We start from the raw sequence: 24665 nt of genomic DNA on the forward strand, positions 1-24665 counted from the left end.
ATCTAATACTAGACTCACCCCATACTGAGAATGTGTAATCTAATACAATACTCAAACATACTGAGAATGTGTAATCTAATACTAGACTCCCCCCATACTGAGAATGTAAAATCTAATACTAGACTCAACTACACTGAGAATGTGTAATCTAATACTAGACTCCCCCCATACTGAGAATGTGTAATCTAATACTAGACTCCCCCCATACTGAGAATGTGTAATCTAATACAATACTCAAACATACTGAGAATGTGTAATCTAATACTAGACTCCCCCCATACTGAGAATGTATAATCTAATACTAGACTCCCCCCATACTGAGAATGTATAATCTAATACTAGACTCCCCCCATACTGAGAATGTATAATCTAATACTAGACTCCCCCAATACTGAGAATGTGTAATCTAATACAATACTAAAACATACTGAGAATGTGTAAGCTAATACTAGACTCCCCCCATACTGAGAATGTATAATCTAATACTAGACTCACCCCATACTGAGAATGTATAATCTAATACTAGACTCCCCCATACTGAGAATGTATAATCTAATACTAGACTCCCCCATACTGAGAATGTGTAATCTAATACTAGACTCCCCCATACTGAGAAGGTATAATCTAATACTAGGCTCACCCATACTGAGAATGTATAATCTAATACTAGACTCACCCATACTGAGAATGTGTAATCTAAAACTAGACTCACCCCATACTGAGAATGTATAATCTAAAACTAGACTCACCCCATACTGAGAATGTATAATCTAATACTAGACTCCCCCATACTGAGAATGTATAATCTAATACTAGGCTCCCCCCATACTGAGAATGTATAATCTAATACTAGACTCCCCCATACTGAGAATGTATAATCTAATACTAGGCTCCCCCCATACTGAGAATGTATAATCTAATACTAGACTCCCCCATATTGAGAATGTGTAATCTAATACTAGACTCACCCCATACTGAGAATGTATAATCTAATACTAGGCTCCCCCATACTGAGAATGTATAATCTAATACTAGGCTCCCCCCATACTGAGAATGTATAATCTAATACTAGACTCCCCCATACTGAGAATGTATAATCTAATACTAGACTCATCCATACTGAGAATGTGTAATCTAATACTAGACTCACCCCATACTGAGAATGTATAATCTAATACTAGGCTCCCCCATACTGAGAATGTATAATCTAATACTAGGCTCCCCCCATACTGAGAATGTATAATCTAATACTAGACTCCCCCATACTGAGAATGTATAATCTAATACTAGACTCATCCATACTGAGAATGTATAATCTAATACTAGACTCCCCCATACTGAGAATGTATAATCTAATACTAGACTCCCCCGTACTGAGAATGTGTCATCTAATACTAGACTCCCCCCACACTGAGAATGTATAATCTAATACTAGACTCCCCCCACACTGAGAATGTATAATCTAATACTAGACTCCCCCATACTGAGAATGTATAATCTAATACTAGACTCCCCCGTACTGAGAATGTGTCATCTAATACTAGACTCCCCCCACACTGAGAATGTATAATCTAATACTAGACTCCCCCCACACTGAGAATGTGTAATCTAATACTAGACTCCCCCATACTGAGAATGTGTAATCTAATACTCCCCCAGACTGAGAATGTATAATCTAATACTAGACTCCCCCATACTGAGAATGTGTAATCTAATACTAGACTCCCCCCATACTGAGAATGTGTCATCTAATACTAGACTCCCCCATACTGAGAATGTGCACTCTAATACTAGACTCCACTATACTGAGAATGTATAATCTAATACTAGACTCCACTATACTGAGAATGTGTAATCTAATACTAGACTCCCCCATACTGAGAATGTATAATCTAATACTAGACTCCCCCCACACTGAGAATGTGCAATCTAATACTAGACTCCACTATACTGAGAATGTGTAATCTAATACTAGACTCCCCCATACTGAGAATGTATAATCTAATACTAGACTCCCCCATACTGAGAATGTATAATCTAATACTAGACTCCCCCAATACTGAGAATGTGTAATCTAATACAATACTAAAACATACTGAGAATGTGTAAGCTAATACTAGACTCCCCCCATACTGAGAATGTATAATCTAATACTAGACTCACCCCATACTGAGAATGTATAATCTAATACTAGACTCCCCCATACTGAGAATGTATAATCTAATACTAGACTCCCCCATACTGAGAATGTGTAATCTAATACTAGACTCCCCCATACTGAGAAGGTATAATCTAATACTAGGCTCACCCATACTGAGAATGTATAATCTAATACTAGACTCACCCATACTGAGAATGTGTAATCTAAAACTAGACTCACCCCATACTGAGAATGTATAATCTAAAACTAGACTCACCCCATACTGAGAATGTATAATCTAATACTAGACTCCCCCATACTGAGAATGTATAATCTAATACTAGGCTCCCCCCATACTGAGAATGTATAATCTAATACTAGACTCCCCCATACTGAGAATGTATAATCTAATACTAGGCTCCCCCCATACTGAGAATGTATAATCTAATACTAGACTCCCCCATATTGAGAATGTGTAATCTAATACTAGACTCACCCCATACTGAGAATGTATAATCTAATACTAGGCTCCCCCATACTGAGAATGTATAATCTAATACTAGGCTCCCCCCATACTGAGAATGTATAATCTAATACTAGACTCCCCCATACTGAGAATGTATAATCTAATACTAGACTCATCCATACTGAGAATGTGTAATCTAATACTAGACTCACCCCATACTGAGAATGTATAATCTAATACTAGGCTCCCCCATACTGAGAATGTATAATCTAATACTAGGCTCCCCCCATACTGAGAATGTATAATCTAATACTAGACTCCCCCATACTGAGAATGTATAATCTAATACTAGACTCATCCATACTGAGAATGTATAATCTAATACTAGACTCCCCCATACTGAGAATGTATAATCTAATACTAGACTCCCCCGTACTGAGAATGTGTCATCTAATACTAGACTCCCCCCACACTGAGAATGTATAATCTAATACTAGACTCCCCCCACACTGAGAATGTATAATCTAATACTAGACTCCCCCATACTGAGAATGTATAATCTAATACTAGACTCCCCCGTACTGAGAATGTGTCATCTAATACTAGACTCCCCCCACACTGAGAATGTATAATCTAATACTAGACTCCCCCCACACTGAGAATGTGTAATCTAATACTAGACTCCCCCATACTGAGAATGTGTAATCTAATACTCCCCCAGACTGAGAATGTATAATCTAATACTAGACTCCCCCATACTGAGAATGTGTAATCTAATACTAGACTCCCCCCATACTGAGAATGTGTCATCTAATACTAGACTCCCCCATACTGAGAATGTGTCATCTAATACTAGACTCCCCCAGACTGAGAATGTATAATCTAATACTAGACTCCCCCCACACTGAGAATGTGTCATCTAATACTAGACTCCCCCATACTGAGAATGTGCACTCTAATACTAGACTCCACTATACTGAGAATGTATAATCTAATACTAGACTCCACTATACTGAGAATGTGTAATCTAATACTAGACTCCCCCATACTGAGAATGTATAATCTAATACTAGACTCCCCCCACACTGAGAATGTGCAATCTAATACTAGACTCCACTATACTGAGAATGTGTAATCTAATACTAGACTCCCCCATACTGAGAATGTATAATCTAATACTAGACTCCCCCATACTGAGAATGTATAATCTAATACTAGACTCTCCTATACTGAGAATGTATAATCTAATACTAGACTCCCCCATACTGAGAATGTGTAATCTAATACTAGACTCCCCCATACTGAGAATGTATAATCTAATACTAGACTCCCCTTTACTGAGAATGTATAATCTAATACTAGACTCCCCCCATACTGAGAATGTATAATCTAATACTAGACTCCCCCCATACTGAGAATGTATAATCTAATACTAGACTCCCCCCATACTGAGAATGTATAATCTAATACTAGACTCCCCCCATACTGAGAATGTGTAATCTAATACTAGGCTCCCCCCACACTGAGAATGTGTAATCTAATACTAGGCTCCCCCACACTGAGAATGTGTCATCTAATACTAGGCTCCCCCATACTGAGAATGTATAATCTAATACTAGACTCCCCCCATACTGAGAATGTATAATCTAATACTAGACTCCCCCCACACTGAGAATGTATAATCTAATACTAGACTCCCCCCATACTGAGAATGTATAATCTAATACTAGGCTCCCCCCACACTGAGAATGTATAATCTAATACTAGACTCCCCCATACTGAGAATGTGTCATCTAATACTAGACTCCCCCATACTGAGAATGTGTCATCTAATACTAGACTCCCCCATACTGAGAATGTGTCATCTAATACTAGACTCCCCCATACTGAGAATGTGTCATCTAATACTAGACTCCCCCATACTGAGAATGTGTCATCTAATACTAGACTCCCCCATACTGAGAATGTGTCATCTAATACTAGACTCCCCCCATACTGAGAATGTATAATCTAATACTAGGCTCCCCCCATACTGAGAATGTATAATCTAATACTAGACTCCCCCATACTGAGAATGTGTCATCTAATACTAGACTCCCCCATACTGAGAATGTGTAATCTAATACTAGACTCCCCCATACTGAGAATGTATAATCTAATACTAGACTCACCCATACTGAGAATGTGTCATCTAATACTAGACTCCCCCCATACTGAGAATGTATAATCTAATACTAGACTCCCCCACACTGAGAATGTATAATCTAATACTCCCCCCATACTGAGAATGTATAATCTAATACTAGACTCCCCCCATACTGAGAATGTATAATCTAATACTAGACTCCCCCCATACTGAGAATGTATAATCTAATACTAGACTCCCCCCACACTGAGAATGTATAATCTAATACTCCCCCCACACTGAGAATGTGTCATCTAATACTAGACTCCCCCCATACTGAGAATGTATAATCTAATACTAGACTCCCCCCATACTGAGAATGTATAATCTAATACTAGACTCCCCCCACACTGAGAATGTGTCATCTAATACTAGACTCCCCCCATACTGAGAATGTATAATCTAATACTAGACTCCCCCCATACTGAGAATGTATAATCTAATACTAGACTCCCCCATACTGAGAATGTATAATCTAATACTAGACTCACCCATACTGAGAATGTGTAATCTAATACTAGACTCCCCCATACTGAGAATGTATAATCTAATACTAGACTCCCCCCATACTGAGAATGTATAATCTAATACTAGACTCCCCCATACTGAGAATGTGTAATCTAATACTAGACTCCCCCCATACTGAGAATGTATAATCTAATACTAGACTCAAACATAATGAGAATGTGTAATCTAATACTAGACTCAAACATACTGAGAATGTAGAATCTAATACTAGACTCACCCATACTGAGAATGTGTAATCTAATACTAGACTCCCCCATAATGAGAATGTATAATCTAATACTGGCTGCTCTTCTCTCTGTCCTGTAATCATAGAGTTGGGCTGCTCTTCTCTCTGTCCTGTAATCATGGAGTTGGGCTGCTCTTCTCTCTGTCCTGTAATCATGGAGTTGGGCTGCTCTTCTCTCTGTCCTGTAATCATGGAGTTGGGCTGCTCTTCTCTATTTTTAATTTAAATGTAACCTTTTATTTAACTAGGCAATTTAGCTAAGAACAAATTCTTATTTACAATGACGGCCTACCCCGGTCAAACCCGGACGACGCTGAGCCAATTGTGCGCCACCCTATGGGACTCCCAATCACGGCCGGTTGTGATACATCCTGAATTTGAACCAGGGTGTCTGTAGTGACGCCTCTTGCATTGAGATGCAGTGCCTTAGACCGCTGCGCCACTCAGGAGACATAAAATGTATCTCTGTCTTGTATTCATGGGGTTCATTGTGCTTCCCCAGACCTTCAGGCTAAGGAGCGTATGATGGAGGACATGCGTCTGGCTCTGATTGAACAGGAGGATACCCAGACCCAACAGGAGCTGGTGTTAGAGGCCAAACTGGATGAGATTGACGCCCTCATTGAAGGTGGGATTATTTCAAGATGTAGTTTTCCATTATGGTGTATATTTGGTGTTTTAAGTTTATTTATTAGTTAGCTTTTCATAGCCGATCATTCAGAGTTAGAGACAGTAGGTGCGTTAGAGTCCAAATCAGCAGGTCTGGGACAAGGTAGCACATCCTGTGAACAGGTCAGGGTTCCATAGCCGCAGGAAGAACAATTGAAACTGGAGCAGCAGCATGACCAGGTGGACTGGGGACAGCAATGAGTCATCCGGCCAGGTGGTCCTGAGGCATGGTCCTAGGGCTGTGAGAGAGAGAGAGCAAGAGAGATCCTAAAACGGAACCTTGAGGAACACTGACATTTACAGTTGATTTGTCAGAACCAGGCCAGAACTTGTCCGTGTAGACCAATTTGGGTTTCCAATCTCTCCAAAAGAATGTGGTGATCGATGGTATCAAAAGCAGCACTAAGGTCTAAGAGCACGAGGGCAGATGCAGAGCCTTGGTTTGACGCCATTTAAAGGGTCATTTACCACCTTCACGAGTGCAGTCTCAGTGCTATGATGGTGTCTGCCACCACCATGCTTCACCGGAGGGAGGGTGCCAGGTTTCCTCCAGACGTGATGCTTGGCATTCAGATCAAAGAGTTAAATCTTGGTTTCATCAGACCAGAGAATCTTGTTTCTCATGGTCTGAGAGTCCTTTAGGTGCTTTTTGGCAAACTCCAAGCGGGCTGTCGTGTGCATTTTACTGAGGAGTGACTTCCGTCTGGCCACTCTTCCATAAAGGCCTGATTGGTGGAGTGCTGCAGAGATGGTTGTCCTTCTGGCATCTCCACAGAGGAACTCTGGAGCTCTGTCAGAGTGACCACTGTGTTCTTGGGGACCTTCAATGCTGCAGAAATTTTTTGCTACCTTTCCCCAAATCTGTGCCTCGACACAATCCTGTCTCGGAGCTCTAAGGACAATTCCTTCGACCTCATGGCTTGGTTTTTTGCACTGACATGAACTGTCAACTGCGGGACCTTATATAGAGAGGTGTGTGCATTTCCAAATAATGTTTAATCAATTTAATTTACCACAGGTGGACTCCAATCACAGTTGTTGAAACACCTCAAGGACGATCAATGAAAACAGGATGCACCTGAGCTCAATTTAAAGTCTCATTGCAAATGGTCTGAATACTTATGTAAATAAAGCATTTCTGTTTAGTTTTTTTAATGAATTTGCAAAAAAATCTAAACCGTTTTTCGGTTTGTCATGATGAGGTATTATTGTGTGTAGATTGATGAGGATTTTTTTTTTTTATTTAATCCATTTTAGAATTAAGGCTGTAACGTAACACAATGTGGAAAAAGGGGGGAAGGGGTCTGAATACTTTTCCAATGCACTGTAAATATGCGTGTCAATGTATTTGAAGTACTCTAAATAATATTTCACCCCAGATCTGAATGCCGTCGGCGCTGGGTTCGACTGAGATTGACATTGTCTTGAATGTATTGAGGCTCTTCTCACAGCCAAAGGAACTCAATATTAGGAAGGTGTTCCTAATGTTCTGATACTCGGTATATACAAAACATAGAATGGTAAGTACAACTGAACATGGTGATAGTACTCAAGTGGTGTTGTTGTTTTTTTGTCCCCCCCCCCCACAGAGGTGGATAAACTGAAAGGACTGTTACGCTACCAAGACAGTGGGAAAGACACTGGAGCCCTGAGAGACAGCCAATCGGACGAGGCCAAGCTAGCCATACAGGAAGCAGTTCAGGCTCAAGTGACCTTGAAGGTGGACATCTCAATATGTGACTCACCACCTGGATTTGGTCTTATGTAGCCAAATTTGAAATAGTATTTTTATTTGATTTTTTTAATTACATTGGATAAAAGTAGAGATTCAGAGCTACAAAATGGTATATCATACACTGCATTTTTGAGGAACAACGAAAAAGTAATTCTGCTTTGAAAGATGAACTTCACTCTCCTATGAAGTCGCGACATATGCCTAGTTTCCTGAAACGGGTCACACACGTAGTTGTTGATAGTGTGTATTTTCTCTGTTTATTTTTTTTTTACCTTGGATTAGTCGGTGCGTGTAAGTGTACTTCCAAGTATAAGTAATCACGTGTGTTTCTAGCTGTGTACTGAGAAACACCAAGCTGACAAGAGGAAGTGGCTCGAAGAGAAGACGGTTCTGATCCGGCTGGCCAAGGAGGCCGAGGATAAGAGGAACCAGGAGATGAGGAAGTTTGCAGACGGCCGTAAGCGTCACGCCAAGCAGCAAGACCAAGTGGTAAAACAACCCCCCCCCCCCCCCCCCCGGGGACCCCCAGCCGTTCCACGTATTAACTAATTGCACAGTTATCAAACCTGATTCAACTAATCATCAAGCCCTTTACAAGGTGAATCAGGTGAGCTAGTTCAACAACATTGTGAAACCTCTGGGGATCCCCTAGGAGAGGTTTTCCTTGGAATAAAGCTACAATATCCTCTACAGACAGAGCCTACAAAGGCTGCATTTACACAGATCAGATCTTTTGTAATTGGTTAAAGATAATTGGTTTAAAAGGTCAGAATTGGGCTGCCTGTGTAAATGCAGCCTAAGAAACCACTGTCTGTTACCCTGTAGGAAGGTCTGGTGGCCCAGCTCAGTGAGAAGGAGCAGGACCTACTGAAGTGGAGGAAAGAGAGGGACTCCCTGGTGACAGCTCTGGAGGTCCAGCTAACCAAACTCCTCTCCAGCAACGCAGACAAGGATGAACAGATAGCCAGTCTCCGCTGCCACGCCTCCTCTCAGCCAGCAGAGGTCAGTTCAAACACACGTTGGACTGTTTAGTCGGTTGGGACTTGGCAGACTATTTTCCTTTGGAACAAATGAGCTCTGTTAACTCCCCCAGTCCCAAAACCCCAACAGAAATGGGCTTTTCATTTATCTGTCTGTCATTTATCTCCATGTCCAGCCGTTATATTAAGTGTTTTAACATGTTGTTTTCAGGGCAAGCAGGGCTACAAGTAGAACACATAACACTTTGACAAACCGTTGCATTCATGTTTTTAAAAATCAAATCAAATCAAATGTATTTATAAAGCCCTTCGTACATCAGCTGATATCTCAAAGTGCTGTACAGAAACCCAGCCTAAAACCCCAAACAGAGAGAGAGAGAAAGAGAGAATTAGAGAGAGCATACTTAAATTCACACAGGACACCGGATAAGACAGGAGAAGTACTCCAGATATAACAGACTGACCCTAGCCCACCGACACATAAACTACTGCAGCATAAATACTGGAGGCTGAGACAGGAGGGGTCAGGGGACACTGTAGCCCCATCATTTTAAAAATGTAATTAAAAAAATAAGGACTGCCAAAGCAGAAAACCTGATAAAATGTATTTGTATTTATGGGGGTCCAATACATTCAACAGATTTCACAATATATTAAGTGTGTGTCCTCAGTCTACTACCACATATCTATAACACCATATTCATGTGTACATGTGTGTATAGTGCATATGTTATCTTGTGTTTGTATACGTGTCTATGTGTGTGTGTGTGTGTGTGTCATTAATATTTTCTACATTGTAGAATAATAGTGAAGACATCGACACTATAAAATAACACATATGGAATCATGTCGTAACCAAAAAAAGTGTTAAACAATGTAGAAAATACTCAAATTAAATAAAAACCCTGGAATGAGTAGGTGTTCTAAAACTTTAGACTGGTACTGTATGTGGCAGGGTTTACTGTACAGACTGGTACTGTATGTGGCAGGGTCTACTGTACAGACTGGTACTGTATGTGGCAGGGTCTACTGTACAGACTGGTACTGTATGTGGCAGGGTCTACTGTACAGACTGGTACTGTATGTGGCATGGTCTACTGTACAGACTGGTACTGTATGTGGCATGGTCTACTGTACAGACTGGTACTGTATGTGGCAGGGTCTACTGTACAGACTGGTACTGTATGTGGCAGGGTCTACTGTACAGACTGGTACTGTATGTGGCAGGGTCTACTGTACAGACTGGTACTGTATGTGGCAGGGTCTACTGTACAGACTGGTACTGTATGTGGCAGGGTCTACTGTACAGACTGGTACTGTATGTGGCAGGGTCTACTGTACAGACTGGACCTGTACATTATCAAGCATTTCACATGTTATCCAGATAGTGACTGTTAGCACTTGGTGGTCTATAGCAGCTTCCCACCAGAATGGGCTTTAGGTGAGGCAGATGAACCTGTAGCCAACATTACTTCAACAGTATTTAATATGAATATCCAATACAGGAAGTTGGTGGCACCTTAACTGGGGAGAACGGGCTCGTGGTAATGGCTGGAGCGGAATCTGTGGAATGGTATCAAACACGTGGTTTCCATGGTTTCCATGGGTTGATGCCATTCCATTCACTCCATTCCAGCCATTATTATGAGCCGTCCTCCCCTCGGCAGCCTCCACTGATATCCAACTAGTCCGTGACAACTGTGTGGAGTTTGGAGTCTTTGACAGCAAAGGGACCATGTTGATAGATAGCATTATTGGTCCCCTGTTTCCTTACTCTTGTATCCTTCCCCCTCCCCCAGAGGGACCATGTTGATAGATAGCATTATGGGCCCCTGTTTCCTTACTGTTGTATCCTTCCCCCTCCCCCAGGGGGACCAAGGCCAGGTGGCGCTACAGGGCCTTCTGTCTGACAGAGACACTGAGATTCTTAACCTGAAGGAACAACTGAAAACTGCATTCAAAGCCAGCAGCGATGCCTCGGACCCTACTAAACACAGAGAGACAGCCAATCAGGTGAGGGAGCAGTCCTCCTTCATAACGAATACAATCTTAAGTTTATTGGTCTCGTGCACAGGATACAGGGTGTAAACAGTACAGTGAAACTTGCAAGCTCTCCTCAACACATTATCCAAAAATATGAATATATAACAATATAACATTGTATTCAATCCCCTATCCATATTGTAGTATGTTGGTCTTGTTAATACAATGGATGTTGTTCATGATAGCTCTCACAGACTGAAGCAGAGGAGTGCCCTTCCAAAGTCCGTGAGAGGACTCTCCATGACAACGGTCAACTAGTACACGACGTAAAGACGTCGAAGAGGACCAGTCAGGTAATCTCCTGCAATGTTTCAATCTCTCCGGTTTAACGCGTCTGTGCGTAACAAAACGTCAGTTTGGCATAGAGGAAGTATGTCACTTCTTTATCCGCCTGTTGCTCACGTTCCTCCGACAAAATAGTAGCTATCGAGAGTTCACTGAGGTAATTTTTTTTTTTTTAACGAGTGCATTTTACAAGTGGCTAGTTCGCATCAACTACCTTCGCTAAAACCACTGCAAATGTTTAGCCTGCAAACCTTGGTTTCGAGTTGCGACGTTCTGGCATGTCTGCCTCGTGGTTTGTTGGGAGTCACTGCTGTTGCCTAGGGGTTCCGGTTTCCAAGGCTAGGTTCTCATCTGCATGTCTGCCTCGTGGTTTGTTGGGAGTCACTGCTGTTGCCTAGGGGTTCCGGTTTCCAAGGCTAGGTTCTCATCTGCATGTCTGCCTCGTGGTTTGTTGGGAGTCACTGCTGTTGCCTAGGGGGTCGGGTTTCCAATGCTAGGTTCTCATCTGCATGTCTGCCTCGTGGTTTGTTGGGAGTCACTGCTGTTGCCTAGGGGTTCCGGTTTCCAAGGCTAGGTTCTCATCTGCATGTCTGCCTCGTGGTTTGTTGGGAGTCACTGCTGTTGCCTAGGGGGTCGGGTTTCCAAGGCTAGGTTGTCATCTGCATGTCTGCCTCGTGGTTTGTTGGGAGTCACTGCTGTTGCCTAGGGGGTCGGGTTTCCAAGGCTAGGTTGTCATCTGCGTGTCTGCCTCGTGGTTTGTTGGGAGTCACTGCTGTTGCCTAGGGGGTCGGGTTTCCAAGGCTAGGTTGTCATCTGCGTGTCTGCCTCGTGGTTTGTTGGGAGTCACTGCTGTTGCCTAGGGGGTCGGGTTTCCAAGGCTAGGTTGTCATCTGCGTGTCTGCCTCGTGGTTTGTTGGGAGTCACTGCTGTTGCCTAGGGGGTCGGGTTTCCAAGGCTAGGTTGTCATCTGCATGTCTGCCTCGTGGTTTGTTGGGAGTCACTGCTGTTGCCTAGGGGGTCGGGTTTCCAAGGCTAGGTTGTCATCTGCATGTCTGCCTCGTGGTTTGTTGGGAGTCACTGCTGTTGCCTAGGGGTTCCGGTTTCCAAGGCTAGGTTCTCATCTGCATGTCTGCCTCGTGGTTTGTTGGGAGTCACTGCTGTTGCCTAGGGGTTCCGGTTTCCAAGGCTAGGTTCTCATCTGCATGTCTGCCTCGTGGTTTGTTGGGAGTCACTGCTGTTGCCTAGGGGGTCGGGTTTCCAAGGCTAGGTTCTCATCTGCATGTCTGCCTCGTGGTTTGTTGGGAGTCACTGCTGTTGCCTAGGGGGTCGGGTTTCCAAGGCTAGGTTCTCATCTACATGTCTGCCGCGTGGTTTGTTGGGAGTCACTGCTGTTGCCTAGGGGGTCGGGTTTCCAAGGCTAGGTTGTCATCTGCATGTCTTATGTCAATTAGCGCCACGTCCGTCTTGCTCTGATGGAACTGACTAGTAGGTTAACCCAACTGACTAGTAGGTTAACCCAACTGACTAGTAGGTTAACCCAACTGACTAGTCACTCCTGTAGGTTAACCCAAATGACTAGACACTCCTGTAGGTTAACCCAACTGACTAGACACTCCTGTAGGTTAACCCAACTGACTAGTCACTCCTGTAGGTTAACCCAACTGACTAGTCACTCCTGTAGGTTAACCCAACTGACTAGTAGGTTAACCCAACTGACTAGTCACTCCTGTAGGTTAACCCAAATGACCTGACCCTCCTGTAGGTTAACCCAACTGACTAGTAGGTTAACCAAACTGACTAGACATGCCTGTAGGTTAACCCAACTGACTAGTCACTCCTGTAGGTTAACCCAACTGACTAGTAGGTTAACCCAACTGACTAGTCACTCCTGTAGGTTAACCCAACTGACTAGACACTCCTGTAGGTTAACCCAACTGACTAGTAGGTTAACCCAACTGACTAGTAGGTTAACCCAACTGACTAGTAGGTTAACCCAACTGACTAGTAGGTTAACCCAACTAACTAGTCACTCCTGTAGGTTAACCCAACTGACTAGTCACTCCTGTAGGTTAACCCAACTGACTAGACACTCCTGTAGGTTAACCCAACTGACTAGTCACTCCTGTAGGTTAACCCAACTGACTAGACACTCCTGTAGGTTAACTCACCGTCACTGTCATCCTGTGTACCCCTGCCTGTCTGTCTGTAGGGGTCTGGGGGCTACCCGTCGGTGCTAGACTCCTCAGAGATCTCCACAGAAGGAGGCAGGACCAGCCGCTTCCCCAAGCCTGAGCTCGAGATCTCCTTCAGCCCGCTGCAGCCCAACAGGATGGCCCTGAAACGCCAGGGAGAGGACGTAATCAATGTCAAAATCACCCGCAAGAGGAAGAGCTCTGAGATCGACAAGGTAGACCGTGTTCACTTGCAGTGAGGTCACGTACTGTAGGTTCAGTCCAGGGTACAACCGTGTGGTCCTTCCGCCACTGCAGACCCTGTCCATCTTGCCATTCGGGTGGTGGTCTCTCTCCTGTCAGTCATCTTAAATACATTTTACAGAGAGAGCATTAGTACTGCAACAGTTCTGTTATCCCATGTCCAAAGTCAGGAGTCACCCACCTAACTAATTGCATTGGCATAAGAAACCATGCAAGAAGCAAACATGTTTAAATAGCCCCAGATAAGCCATAATGAAGTGTTAATTAGGTTCATCTGAAGAGCAAGTTGTACAACATATTAATAGTTTACTGCTCCCATCTTACGTTATGCATTGAACTGAAAGGCTTGTGCTTCTTTTTTATGGAAGTACATTTATAGAGTTTCCTATTACATGTGGTGGGATCTAACACACGCACGGTTGTTGTGTGAATATAATGAGTCGATGTAGTGTAGGGTCTCTGCTGCAGTTACGTAGGAGGAGGAGGAGGGTCTCTGCTGCAGCGTAGGAGGAGGGGGGGGGTCTCTGCTGCAACGTAGGAGGAGGCGTGGTCTCTGCTGCAACGTAGGAGGAGGAGGGTCTCTGCTGCAGTCACGTAGGAGGAGGGTCTGCTGCAGTGACGGAGGAGGAGGAGGGTCTCTGCTGCAGTCACGTAGGAGGAGGGTCTCTGCTGCAGTGACGGAGGAGGAGGAGGGTCTCTGCTGCAGTGACGGAGGAGGAGGAGGGTCTCTGCTGCAGGGACGTAGGAGGAGGAGGAGGGTCTCTGCTGCAGGGACGTAGGAGGAGGAGGAGGGTCTCTGCTGCAGCGACGTAGGAGGAGGAGGAGGGTCTCTGCTGCAGCATAGGAGGAGGGGTGGTCTCTGCTGCAGAGACGTAGGAGGAGGAGGGTCTCTGCTGCAGAGACGTAGGAGGAGGAGGGTCTCTGCTGCAGCGACGTAGGAGGAGGAGGGTCTCTGCTGCAGCGACGTAGGAGGAGGAGGGTCTCTGCTGCAGCGTAGGAGGAGGGGTGGTCTCTGCTGCAGAGTGGGAGGAGGGGGGTCTCTGCTGCAGCGTAGGAGGAGGGGTGGTTTCTGCTGCAGAGTGGGAGGAGGGGGGTCTCTGCTGCAGTGACGTAGGAGTGAGTAAAGGCTATGGTGCAGTATTAAGTCCATATAGGAGGAGTATTTATGGGGTTAAACCTCTGCAGTTTGAGACTAAAGTAATTCCATTACTGACTGTCCCAGAGGGGGGAGGAGAGACGACGGAGGAGAGGGGAGGAGTGAATCTGCATTGTATTTACGTGATTCCTCTCCTCCCTAAGAAGTTCTGTGGGGAGGAACTGCCTTTAAACATGGCCTGTACTTAAAAATAAAAATATATTTTATTTAATTAAATTAGGCAAGTCAGTTAAGAACAAATATTTACAATGACGTCCTAGGAACAGTGGGTTAACTGCCTTGTTCAATGACAGATTTTTACCTTGTCAGCTCGGGGATTTAATCTAACAACCTTTCGGCTACCTGCCGTCCCTACACTCTAACCACTAGGTTACCTGCCGTCCCTACACTCTAACCACTAGGCTACCTGCCGTCCCTACACTCTAACCACTAGGCTACCCTGCCGTCCCTACACTCTAACCACTAGGCTACCTGCCGTCCCTACACTCTAACCACTAGGTTACCTGCCGTCCCTACACTCTAACCACTAGGCTACCTGCCGTCCCTACACTCTAACCACTAGGCTACCTGCCGTCCCTACACTCTAACCACTAGGCTACCTGCCGCCCCTACACTCGAACCACTAGTCTACCTGCCGCCCATACACTCTAACCACTAGGCTACCTGCCGTCCCTCCACTCTAACCACTAAGCTACCTGCCGTCCCTACACTCTAACCACTAGGCTACCTGCCGTCCCTACACTCTAACCACTAAGCTACCTGCCGTCCCTAGTTAACAGCACGGTAACTAACTAAAGCCCACACAACACAGCGGGGGAGTCTTTGGGAGCTCTGATGTTCCTAGTCCTAATCTTTAGTGTTACTCAGTCATTCTGGTATCTGTCACAAAAACAACTCTTTCCCTGAGGTCTGTCTCTCTGACTCCCCACTGTTTTGGAATAAAATGCCAAGCATTTTGTTGAACACGAGACATGAAGAAAGACATGTTGACAGATGACGACAAGGGAAAGTCGAGTTCAATTCAAAAATATTTTTCACAATGTTTTCTATTTAGTAATAAAGTTTTTTTTTTAATTCATTATGTGGGTATTGTCAGCTTTCTCTCTGCCTTCAGCAGATCCAGGCGTTAAAAAAAACACAGCCTCTAAATCTTTTAGACTGTTAATTATTTTATAGAAGATTCACAACAAACACACAAACAGGGCAATGGTTTTTAGCATTAAAGATAAATGCATTTTAAGCACCAGAATTTGAAGCATCTAAACTTTTTTAAATGTGCTGTTGAAGTATTTATCTGCACATTATGACACGCCCCTGTAGCCTTTCAGTCCTGATGTAATTCACGTGTCAATATAATATCAATGTCACATTTTATAGGCGTCTTTGTGGTTGGTTAGTTACCTGGTACATGGTCGACACATATTGCCCTTGGTGTATTAGACTCGGGTTATTCTTGCTAACTTTATAACAAACCTCTTTCTTCTTTTTTAAATATATTTTTTTAAGAAGAGCGGATGGCGCAGTCCAGCTAAAAGGAGAGCAACGCATGAGCTCCCGTCTCAGGTACCTCTCCCCTCTCAGGTACCTCTCCCCTCTCAGGTACCTCTCCCGTCTCAGGTACCTCTCCCGTCTCGGGTACCTCTCCCGTCTCGGGTACCTCTCCCGTCTCGGGTACCTCTCCCGTCTCGGGTACCTCTCCCCTCTCGGGTACCTCTCCCCTCTCGGGTACCTCTCCCCTCTCGGGTACCTCTCCCCTCTCGGGTACCTCTCCCCTCTCGGGTACCTCTCCCCTCTCGGCTACCTCTCCCCTCTCGGGTACCTCTCCCCTCTCGGGTACCTCTCCCCTCTCGGGTACCTCTCCCCTCTCGGGTACCTCTCCCCTCTCAGGTACCTCTCCCGTCTCAGGTACCTCTCCCCTCTCAGGTACCTCTCCCCTCTCAAGTACTCAGGTACCTCTCCCGTCTCGGGTACCTCTCCCGTCTCGGGTACCTCTCCCGTCTCGGGTACCTCTCCCGTCTCGGGTACCTCTCCCGTCTCGGGTACCTCTCCCGTCTCGGGTACCTCTCCCGTCTCGGGTACCTCTCCCGTCTCGGGTACCTCTCCCGTCTCGGGTACCTCTCCCGTCTCGGGTACCTCTCCCGTCTCGGGTACCTCTCCCGTCTCAGGTACCTCTCCCGTCTCAGGTACCTCTCCCCTCTCAGGTACTCTGGTACCTCTCCCCTCTCAGGTACTCTGGTACCTCTCCCCTCTCAGGTACCTCTCCCCTCTCAGGTACCTCTCCCCTCTCAGGTACCTCTCCCCTCTCAGGTACCTCTCCCCTCTCAGGTACTCTGGTACCTCTCCCCTCTCAGGTACCTCTCCCCTCTCGGGTACCTCTCCCGTCTCGGGTACCTCTCCCGTCTCGGGTACCTCTCCCGTCTCGGGTACCTCTCCCGTCTCGGGTACCTCTCCCGTCTCAGGTACCTCTCCCGTCTCAGGTACCTCTCCCGTCTCAGGTACTCTGGTACCTCTCCCCTCTCAGGTACTCTGGTACCTCTCCCCTCTCAGGTACTCTGGTACCTCTCCCCTCTCAGGTACTCTGGTACCTCTCCCCTCTCAGGTACTCTGGTACCTCTCCCCTCTCAGGTACCTCTCCCCTCTCAGGTACCTCTCCCCTCTCAGGTACCTCTCCCCTCTCAGGTACTCTGGTACCTCTCCCCTCTCAGGTACCTCTCCCCTCTCGGGTACCTCTCCCGTCTCGGGTACCTCTCCCGTCTCGGGTACCTCTCCCGTCTCGGGTACCTCTCCCGTCTCGGGTACCTCTCCCGTCTCAGGTACCTCTCCCGTCTCAGGTACCTCTCCCGTCTCAGGTACTCTGGTACCTCTCCCCTCTCAGGTACTCTGGTACCTCTCCCCTCTCAGGTACTCTGGTACCTCTCCCCTCTCAGGTACTCTGGTACCTCTCCCCTCTCAGGTACCTCTCCCCTCTCAGGTACCTCTCCCCTCTCAGGTACCTCTCCCCTCTCAGGTACTCTGGTACCTCTCCCCTCTCAGGTACCTCTCCCCTCTCAGGTACCTCTCCCCTCTTCATGCCTGTTGCCCCATCCATCGCCATCCCCTCTCAATGTTCTAATGCTTTGGTTGGTAATAGCTCGGTTGGCGTAATGGCAAAGCTATGAAAGTCCTCTGAGAGACGACATGGAATGGTTGTGATTTAAAATGACAGGGTTTGTTTCAGCGTTGGGGTATTTCCTGCTGCTCAGTGGTCATTTCTATAAATAATATATACCCATTGATTATTGAAGATTATAAACTGGGTGGTTCCAGCCCTGGATGCTGATTGGCTGACAGCCGTGGTATATCAGACCATATATCGCAGGTATGACAAAACATTTCTTTTTACTGCTCTAATTACGTTGGTAACCAGTTTATAATATCAATAAGATACCTCTGAGTATTGTGGTTTATGTGCAATATACCACGGCTAAGGGCTGTGTCCAGGCACTCCGCGTTGCGTCGTGCTTAAGAAAATCCCTTAGCCGTGGTATATTGCCCATATACCACACCCCCTCATGCCTTATTGCTTAAATATAACATATAAAATACAGAAACACAAAGTCCAGAAGTTTGAAACATGCTTAATGATTCATACAGCATCCTATTTAAAAGCTAAATGCGGAGTTGGACAGATGTTACCAATAAGTTATTGAATATGCTTTTATTTTGGAGTACGCATTTAGATGAGTGTTTCTTTTGCCGTGAGCTGAACAGTTCAAACTAGATGTGTCAGGGGGATGGCCTACACTGGAGCTGGGAAACATACATTGTTCATCCACATCATTGGAAACCTAGTGATTTATTCAACCTGAAAGTGCATGGGGACTTTTAAAATGTAAACTGATCTCTCAATGTCGTAACATTCATAAAACTAAATCCTCACCATGGAGTTTTAATTTCTCTTCCTGGTCTCCTCTCTTCCTGGTCTCCTCTCTCCCTGGTCTCCTCTCTCCCTGGTCTCCTAAATCTCATTTCTATCTCCCTGGTCTCCTAAATCTCATTTCTCTCTCCCTGGTCTCCTAAATCTAATTTCTCTCTCCCTGTTCTCCTAAATCTCATTTATCTCCTCTCCCTGGTCTCCTAAATCTCATTTCTCTCTCCCCCGTCTCCTAAATCTCATTTCTCTCTCCCTGGTCTCCTAAATCTCATTTCTCTCTCCCTGGTTTCCTAAATCTAATTTCTCTCTCCCTGGTCTCCTAAATCTCACCTCTCTCTCTCCCTGGTCTCCTAAATCTCACCTCTCTCTCCCTGGTCTCCTAACTCTCGTCTCTGCGCTGGTGTTCCTCAGGATGAGGTGCACAAGGAGAACCATAGAAACCCCAGAACCAGACTGGCTCCTAAACTGGCTGTGCATCAAGAGGTGGTGAGACACACAGCTTTTATGTTTGAACAGATACAAACATGACTTTGTCCCCCTGTCAATAAGTCTGTTAAATCCGAGGCTGATGATAATGGACTGGAGCCTGGCCTGTAGGGTCTCATCATGTGGATGTGTCACCTCGTCACAGCCTTGCCTGGCATGAACTAATGCCAGTTTGTGTGGGTGTGGGGGGGGTGTACATTATGATGACAGTGTTAACCGTGTACGTTGTGTCAGTCGATGTGTTTATGTGGAAGCTCTGTCAGATTTCCCCTCGGGGATAATAAAGTATATCATCTCACCTTTAGTCTTTATATTACTTATTGGTTTACTTTGGGTCTCCCGAGTGGTGCAGCGGTCTAAAGGCAATGCATCTCAGTGCTAGAGGCATAACTACAGACCCTGGTTCGAATCCAGGCTGTATCACAACCGGCTGTGATTTGGGAGTCCCATAGGGCGGCGCTCAATTGGCCCAGCATCGTCCGGGTTTGGCCTGGGGCAGGCCGTCCTTGTAAATAAGAATTAGTTCTTAACTGACTTGCCTAGTTAAGTTTTTATTTATTTATTTATGTCATGGTTTCTCCTCCATCTACAGCCGTCTCCGGCCTGGGGCAGTAAAGACCCGGGATCCATGAGGCCCCAGGACTCCCAGTCCAGCTTGCATAGCAGGAAAGAAGGAACGATGCAGAAGATCGGAGTCTTCGGTAGCAAAGGTAAGAGTTGACACTAACAGCAGCACGGAATGGCTTTGTGCAACTCTACACTGACAGCATGACCGTCTATCCCACACAGAACAGCACTGCAGAGTAGAGAGCACCGAGCACAGACTACATGATGATCATCATCATGACCAAAGAGCCAGAAACTGAAACCAAACTGGAGTCAAAGTAACATCTGCAGGGGAACAAAACACACCTTAATGGTCATGTTCAATATAACCGGCCACAATCCCTCTGTCCAGAACTAGTCCATGGATGCTGTCTGGTCTCTCTCAGTCCACAGTTAGTCCATGGATATTGCCCGGTCTCTCAGTCCACAGTTAGTCCATGGATGCTGCCCGGTCTCTCTGTCCACAGTTAGTCCGTGGATGCTGCCTGGTCTCAGTCCACAGTTAGTCCATGGTTGCTGCCTGGTCTCTCAGTCCACAGTTAGTCCATGGATGCTGCCCGGTCTCTCTGTCCACAGTTAGTCCATGGATGCTGCCTGGTCTCTCTCAGTCCACAGTTAGTCCATGGATGCTGTCTGGACTCTCTCAGTCCACAGTTAGTCCATGGATGCTGTCTGGTCTCTCTCAGTCCACAGTTAGTCCATGGATGCTGCCCGGTCTCTCAGTCCACAGTTAGTCCATGGATGCTGTCTGGTCTCTCTCAGTCCACAGTTAGTCCATGGATATTGCCCGGTCTCTCAGTCCACAGTTAGTCCATGGATGCTGCCCGGTCTCTCTGTCCACAGTTAGTCCGTGGATGCTGCCTGGTCTCAGTCCACAGTTAGTCCATGGTTGCTGCCTGGTCTCTCAGTCCACAGTTAGTCCATGGATGCTGCCCGGTCTCTCTGTCCACAGTTAGTCCATGGATGCTGCCTGGTCTCTCTCAGTCCACAGTTAGTCCATGGATGCTGTCTGGACTCTCTCAGTCCACAGTTAGTCCATGGATGCTGTCTGGTCTCTCTCAGTCCACAGTTAGTCCATGGATGCTGCCCGGTCTCTCAGTCCACAGTTAGTCCATGGATGCTGTCTGGTCTCTCTCAGTCCACAGTTAGTCCATGGATGCTGTCTGGTCTCTCTCAGTCCACAGTTAGTCCATGGATGCTGCCCGGTCTCTCTGTCCACAGTTAGTCCATGGATGCTGCCTGGTCTCTCTCAGTCCACAGTTAGTCCATGGATTCTGTCTGGTCTCTCTCAGTCCACAGTTAGTCCATGGATGCTGCCCGGTCTCTCAGTCCACAGTTAGTCCATGGATTCTGTCTGGTCTCTCTCAGTCCACAGTTAGTCCATGGATGCTGCCCGGTCTCTCAGTCCACAGTTAGTCCATGGATGCTGCCCGGTCTCTCAGTCCACAGTTAGTCCATGGATGCTGCCCGGTCTCTCAGTCCACAGTTAGTCCATGGATACTGCCTGGTCTCTCTCAGTCCACAGTTAGTCCATGGATGCTGCCCTGTCTCTACTCCATTGTCCTTGTCAAGCATAGCAATTCCATAAGGAGTAGACAAGAGTGCGGAAACAGACTGGCACCCAGGCTAGTTTTTTCTGGCCTACAGTAATGGTTTGCTCTGGCTTGAACTTTTTATTGGCCTATGCTGCTCAGCTTTTTTAAAAGCCCTTATGTCCCTCTTTCTCTCTGCAGCTAAAAAGATAATGGGATTGGTGAGCGGGAAATCCCCAGAGACGGAGTCGTCCATGAGCTTTAGACCCATGAAGTCTAAGTGGAAGCTGTACAGACCAGAGATCTCTTCCGCGATAGACTTCTCCTCCCACCCGGTGAGAACCCACAGCCAGCTACACGTCCTTCTGATTAGGCCTGGGCAATATGGCCAAAGTATATCACAATATTTATCTTATTGTTGATGGTATAGCTGTATTTAATGTTTCTGAATAATACAAGTTTTAAATATGTTTTATGAGTAGCAGGGGTTGGAACCGGTTCAGGGAACAAAACACCGGAAAATGACATTTTTCAAGGAACAGAAACAGAACCGGGAATGAAAGTGATCCATAGTGTTCCGGAACAGAACCGTTATTTTAAAAGCATGGGAACCAGCTAATAACGTTCTTTTAGGTAACAGGCATTTTTCTATAGTTGTGTCTTGCGCCATAGGCCACACTTGTTTGTCCATCATGCATGTAAACAACTAGCTTGCCTGCTCTATGAAGTCAATTAGTTAACTAAATGTAAACAACTAGCTTGCCTGCTCTATGAAGTCATTTAGTTAATTAAATGTAAACAACTGTCGATTTTTCACAGGTTAATTTAAAAAAAGGAACAGAATGGAACAATATACACCGGTACTTTTTGGGGGGGGTTCGAACCGGTTCAGAACTTTAGTTTGCCGATTGGAACAATGGAACGGAATTTAAAAAAATAATGGTTCTGTTCAGAACGAAACGATCGGTTCCAACCCCTGATGAGTAGTGCAGGACCCCCTAGGATGGCTACAAATAAATTCTACATGGTTTTAATGAGCTTTCTCTCTTCTGATTGGTTTATACTCAACCAAAACTGACAGTGAAGTAGTCCAATTTGTAGAACTTATTTATGTAATATTGTATCAAGAAGTCGTTATAGACGCTATTGTAAAAAAAAACACTTTTAAAACATTTATTAATCAGCAGGGTTGTTGATACCCCCCCTAAAAATGTATGTTGTTTATCACAGATGTGTACCCAAATGAAAAGGTATGCACGATGCAAACCAATAGGCTCAGGTCCTATCCTGCGGATAGCGATTCCCATTCATTTGAGGTTGATATGGTGGGTGTCATGTAAGAGGTTCTTGTTGATTAACTTTGGTTGTAAACCTCTGTCTTCAGATCATCAATGGAGTTCCAGATGAGAAAGAGAGTGACCGTCTCATCGTCAAGAGAGAACTCTGGACCGAAGTCAAAGACGCTGCTCTTTAATGGTACAGGGAAATGAATTAATAGATTTTTTTTTTAATGAAGGACATCTTGAAGTTTACTTTATTGTTAAGGCCGTTTTTCTTTCTAGAAGACGTGTATTTTCTGAAGTCACTTCCTCTTCCTCTTAGCTTCCTGTTTTCTTTCATATAGTCTTCATTCTATTGTATTTCTACATATTTACCGTTGCACATATTATGATTATTTCTCTCCATTCTGTATAATATGATTTAACAGAATATAATCAACTATTTTTATTCTCAGTCCAGAACATCATCGTGGTGAAGCAGTAATCTGAAGATTTAGTATAGTACTTTATAAAAACACAGTATAGTACTTTACTGTGATCATCTCAACGATGTTCTTGTAAACACAGTATAGTACTTTATAAAAACACAGTATAGTACTTTATAAAAACACAGTATAGTACTTTATAAAAGCACAGTATAGTACTTTATAAAAGCACAGTATAGTACTTTATAAAAGCACAGTATAGTACTTTATAAAAGCACAGTATAGTACTTTATAAAAACACAGTATAGTACTTTATAAAAACACAGTATGGTACTTTATAAAAACACAGTATAGTACTTTACTGTGATCATCTCAGATGTTCATGTAAAAACACAGTATAGTGCTTTATAAAAACACAGTATATCACCTTACTGTGATCATCTCAGATGTTCTTGTAAACACAGTATAGTACTTTACTGTGATCATCTCAACGATGTTCTTGTAAACACAGTATAGTACTTTATAAAAACACAGTATAGTACTTTATAAAAACACAGTATAGTACTTTATAAAAGCACAGTATAGTACTTTATAAAAACACAGTATAGTGCTTTATAAAAGCACAGTATAGTACTTTATAAAAGCACAGTATAGTACTTTATAAAAACACAGTATAGTACTTTATAAAAGCACAGTATAGTACTTTATAAAAACACAGTATAGTGCTTTATAAAAGCACAGTATAGTACTTTATAAAAGCACAGTATAGTACTTTATAAAAACACAGTATAGTACTTTATAAAAGCACAGTATAGTACCTTATAAAAGCACAGTATAGTACTTTATAAAAGCACAGTATAGTACTTTATAAAAACACAGTATAGTACCTTACTGTGATCATCTCAGATGTTCATGTGGTAAAAAAACATCTGTATGCTGATGACACAATTATTAATTTATGCGTATCTAATATTCAGAAGGCTTTTCAGGACTTACAGTACAGGCTTTTGATGTTATTCAAAGGCAGCTTTTCCAATTGAAACTTAATGCAAGGAAAACAAAAATGCATGGTTTTCTCTTCCCTGAAAGTTAACAGATTGAGTCAACATGCAGATTTTATCTAGAAAATTCCAGCAAATTGATAGGTTCATCTCCTATAAGTATCTTGGGATTTAGTACTTTATTGTGATCATCTCAACAATGTTCATGTATTTTAAAAAAATACACTAGTTTATTTTTGTGGAGCAGAATGAATCTCTCACTAGGGACAACCACTACCAAGTCCTATTTTTGTGGTAAACGTGTTGATAAGGCTTGGTGCGACGTAGATATAGGGCCCTATTCAATCAGATCTGCTAATCAGCGTAGTATCTGAGATAAGACAGAACACCATCACAAACTGATCTTTTGGTTTAACTCAGTAAACCTTTTTTTTCTCTTTTTTTTTACTAAATGAATCTAAATGTCTTTCCCAGTCTCCTTTTCAATACCACTGCTAATATATACCAAGATGGTTGAATAAAACACTACCATTCCTTTGTAATACTGTACTGCTAATATATACCAAAATGGTTG

The 24665-nt window shown here is 44.3% G+C and overlaps 1 protein-coding gene across 1 annotated transcript in view; it reads left to right on the forward strand.

The window, feature by feature from the left end:
* kif20ba (kinesin family member 20Ba) overlaps positions 1-24314 on the forward strand; it is a 48363-nt gene extending 24049 nt beyond the window's left edge. The window contains exons 22-33 of the mRNA XM_036945866.1: positions 6048-6173; positions 7804-7934; positions 8283-8438; positions 8775-8951; positions 10799-10942; positions 11158-11265; positions 13467-13664; positions 16355-16411; positions 19173-19247; positions 19840-19957; positions 21587-21720; positions 22770-24314. Of these exons, the coding sequence (XP_036801761.1) occupies positions 6048-6173; positions 7804-7934; positions 8283-8438; positions 8775-8951; positions 10799-10942; positions 11158-11265; positions 13467-13664; positions 16355-16411; positions 19173-19247; positions 19840-19957; positions 21587-21720; positions 22770-22859 (1514 nt within the window). The 3' untranslated portion in view covers positions 22860-24314. The remainder of the gene's footprint in view (positions 1-6047; positions 6174-7803; positions 7935-8282; positions 8439-8774; positions 8952-10798; positions 10943-11157; positions 11266-13466; positions 13665-16354; positions 16412-19172; positions 19248-19839; positions 19958-21586; positions 21721-22769) is intronic.
* The last annotated feature ends 351 nt before the right edge of the window (positions 24315-24665 follow it).

Source organism: Oncorhynchus mykiss, chromosome 16 (assembly GCF_013265735.2).
Source record: "Oncorhynchus mykiss isolate Arlee chromosome 16, USDA_OmykA_1.1, whole genome shotgun sequence".
In the NCBI taxonomy this organism is placed as follows: domain Eukaryota; kingdom Metazoa; phylum Chordata; class Actinopteri; order Salmoniformes; family Salmonidae; genus Oncorhynchus; species Oncorhynchus mykiss.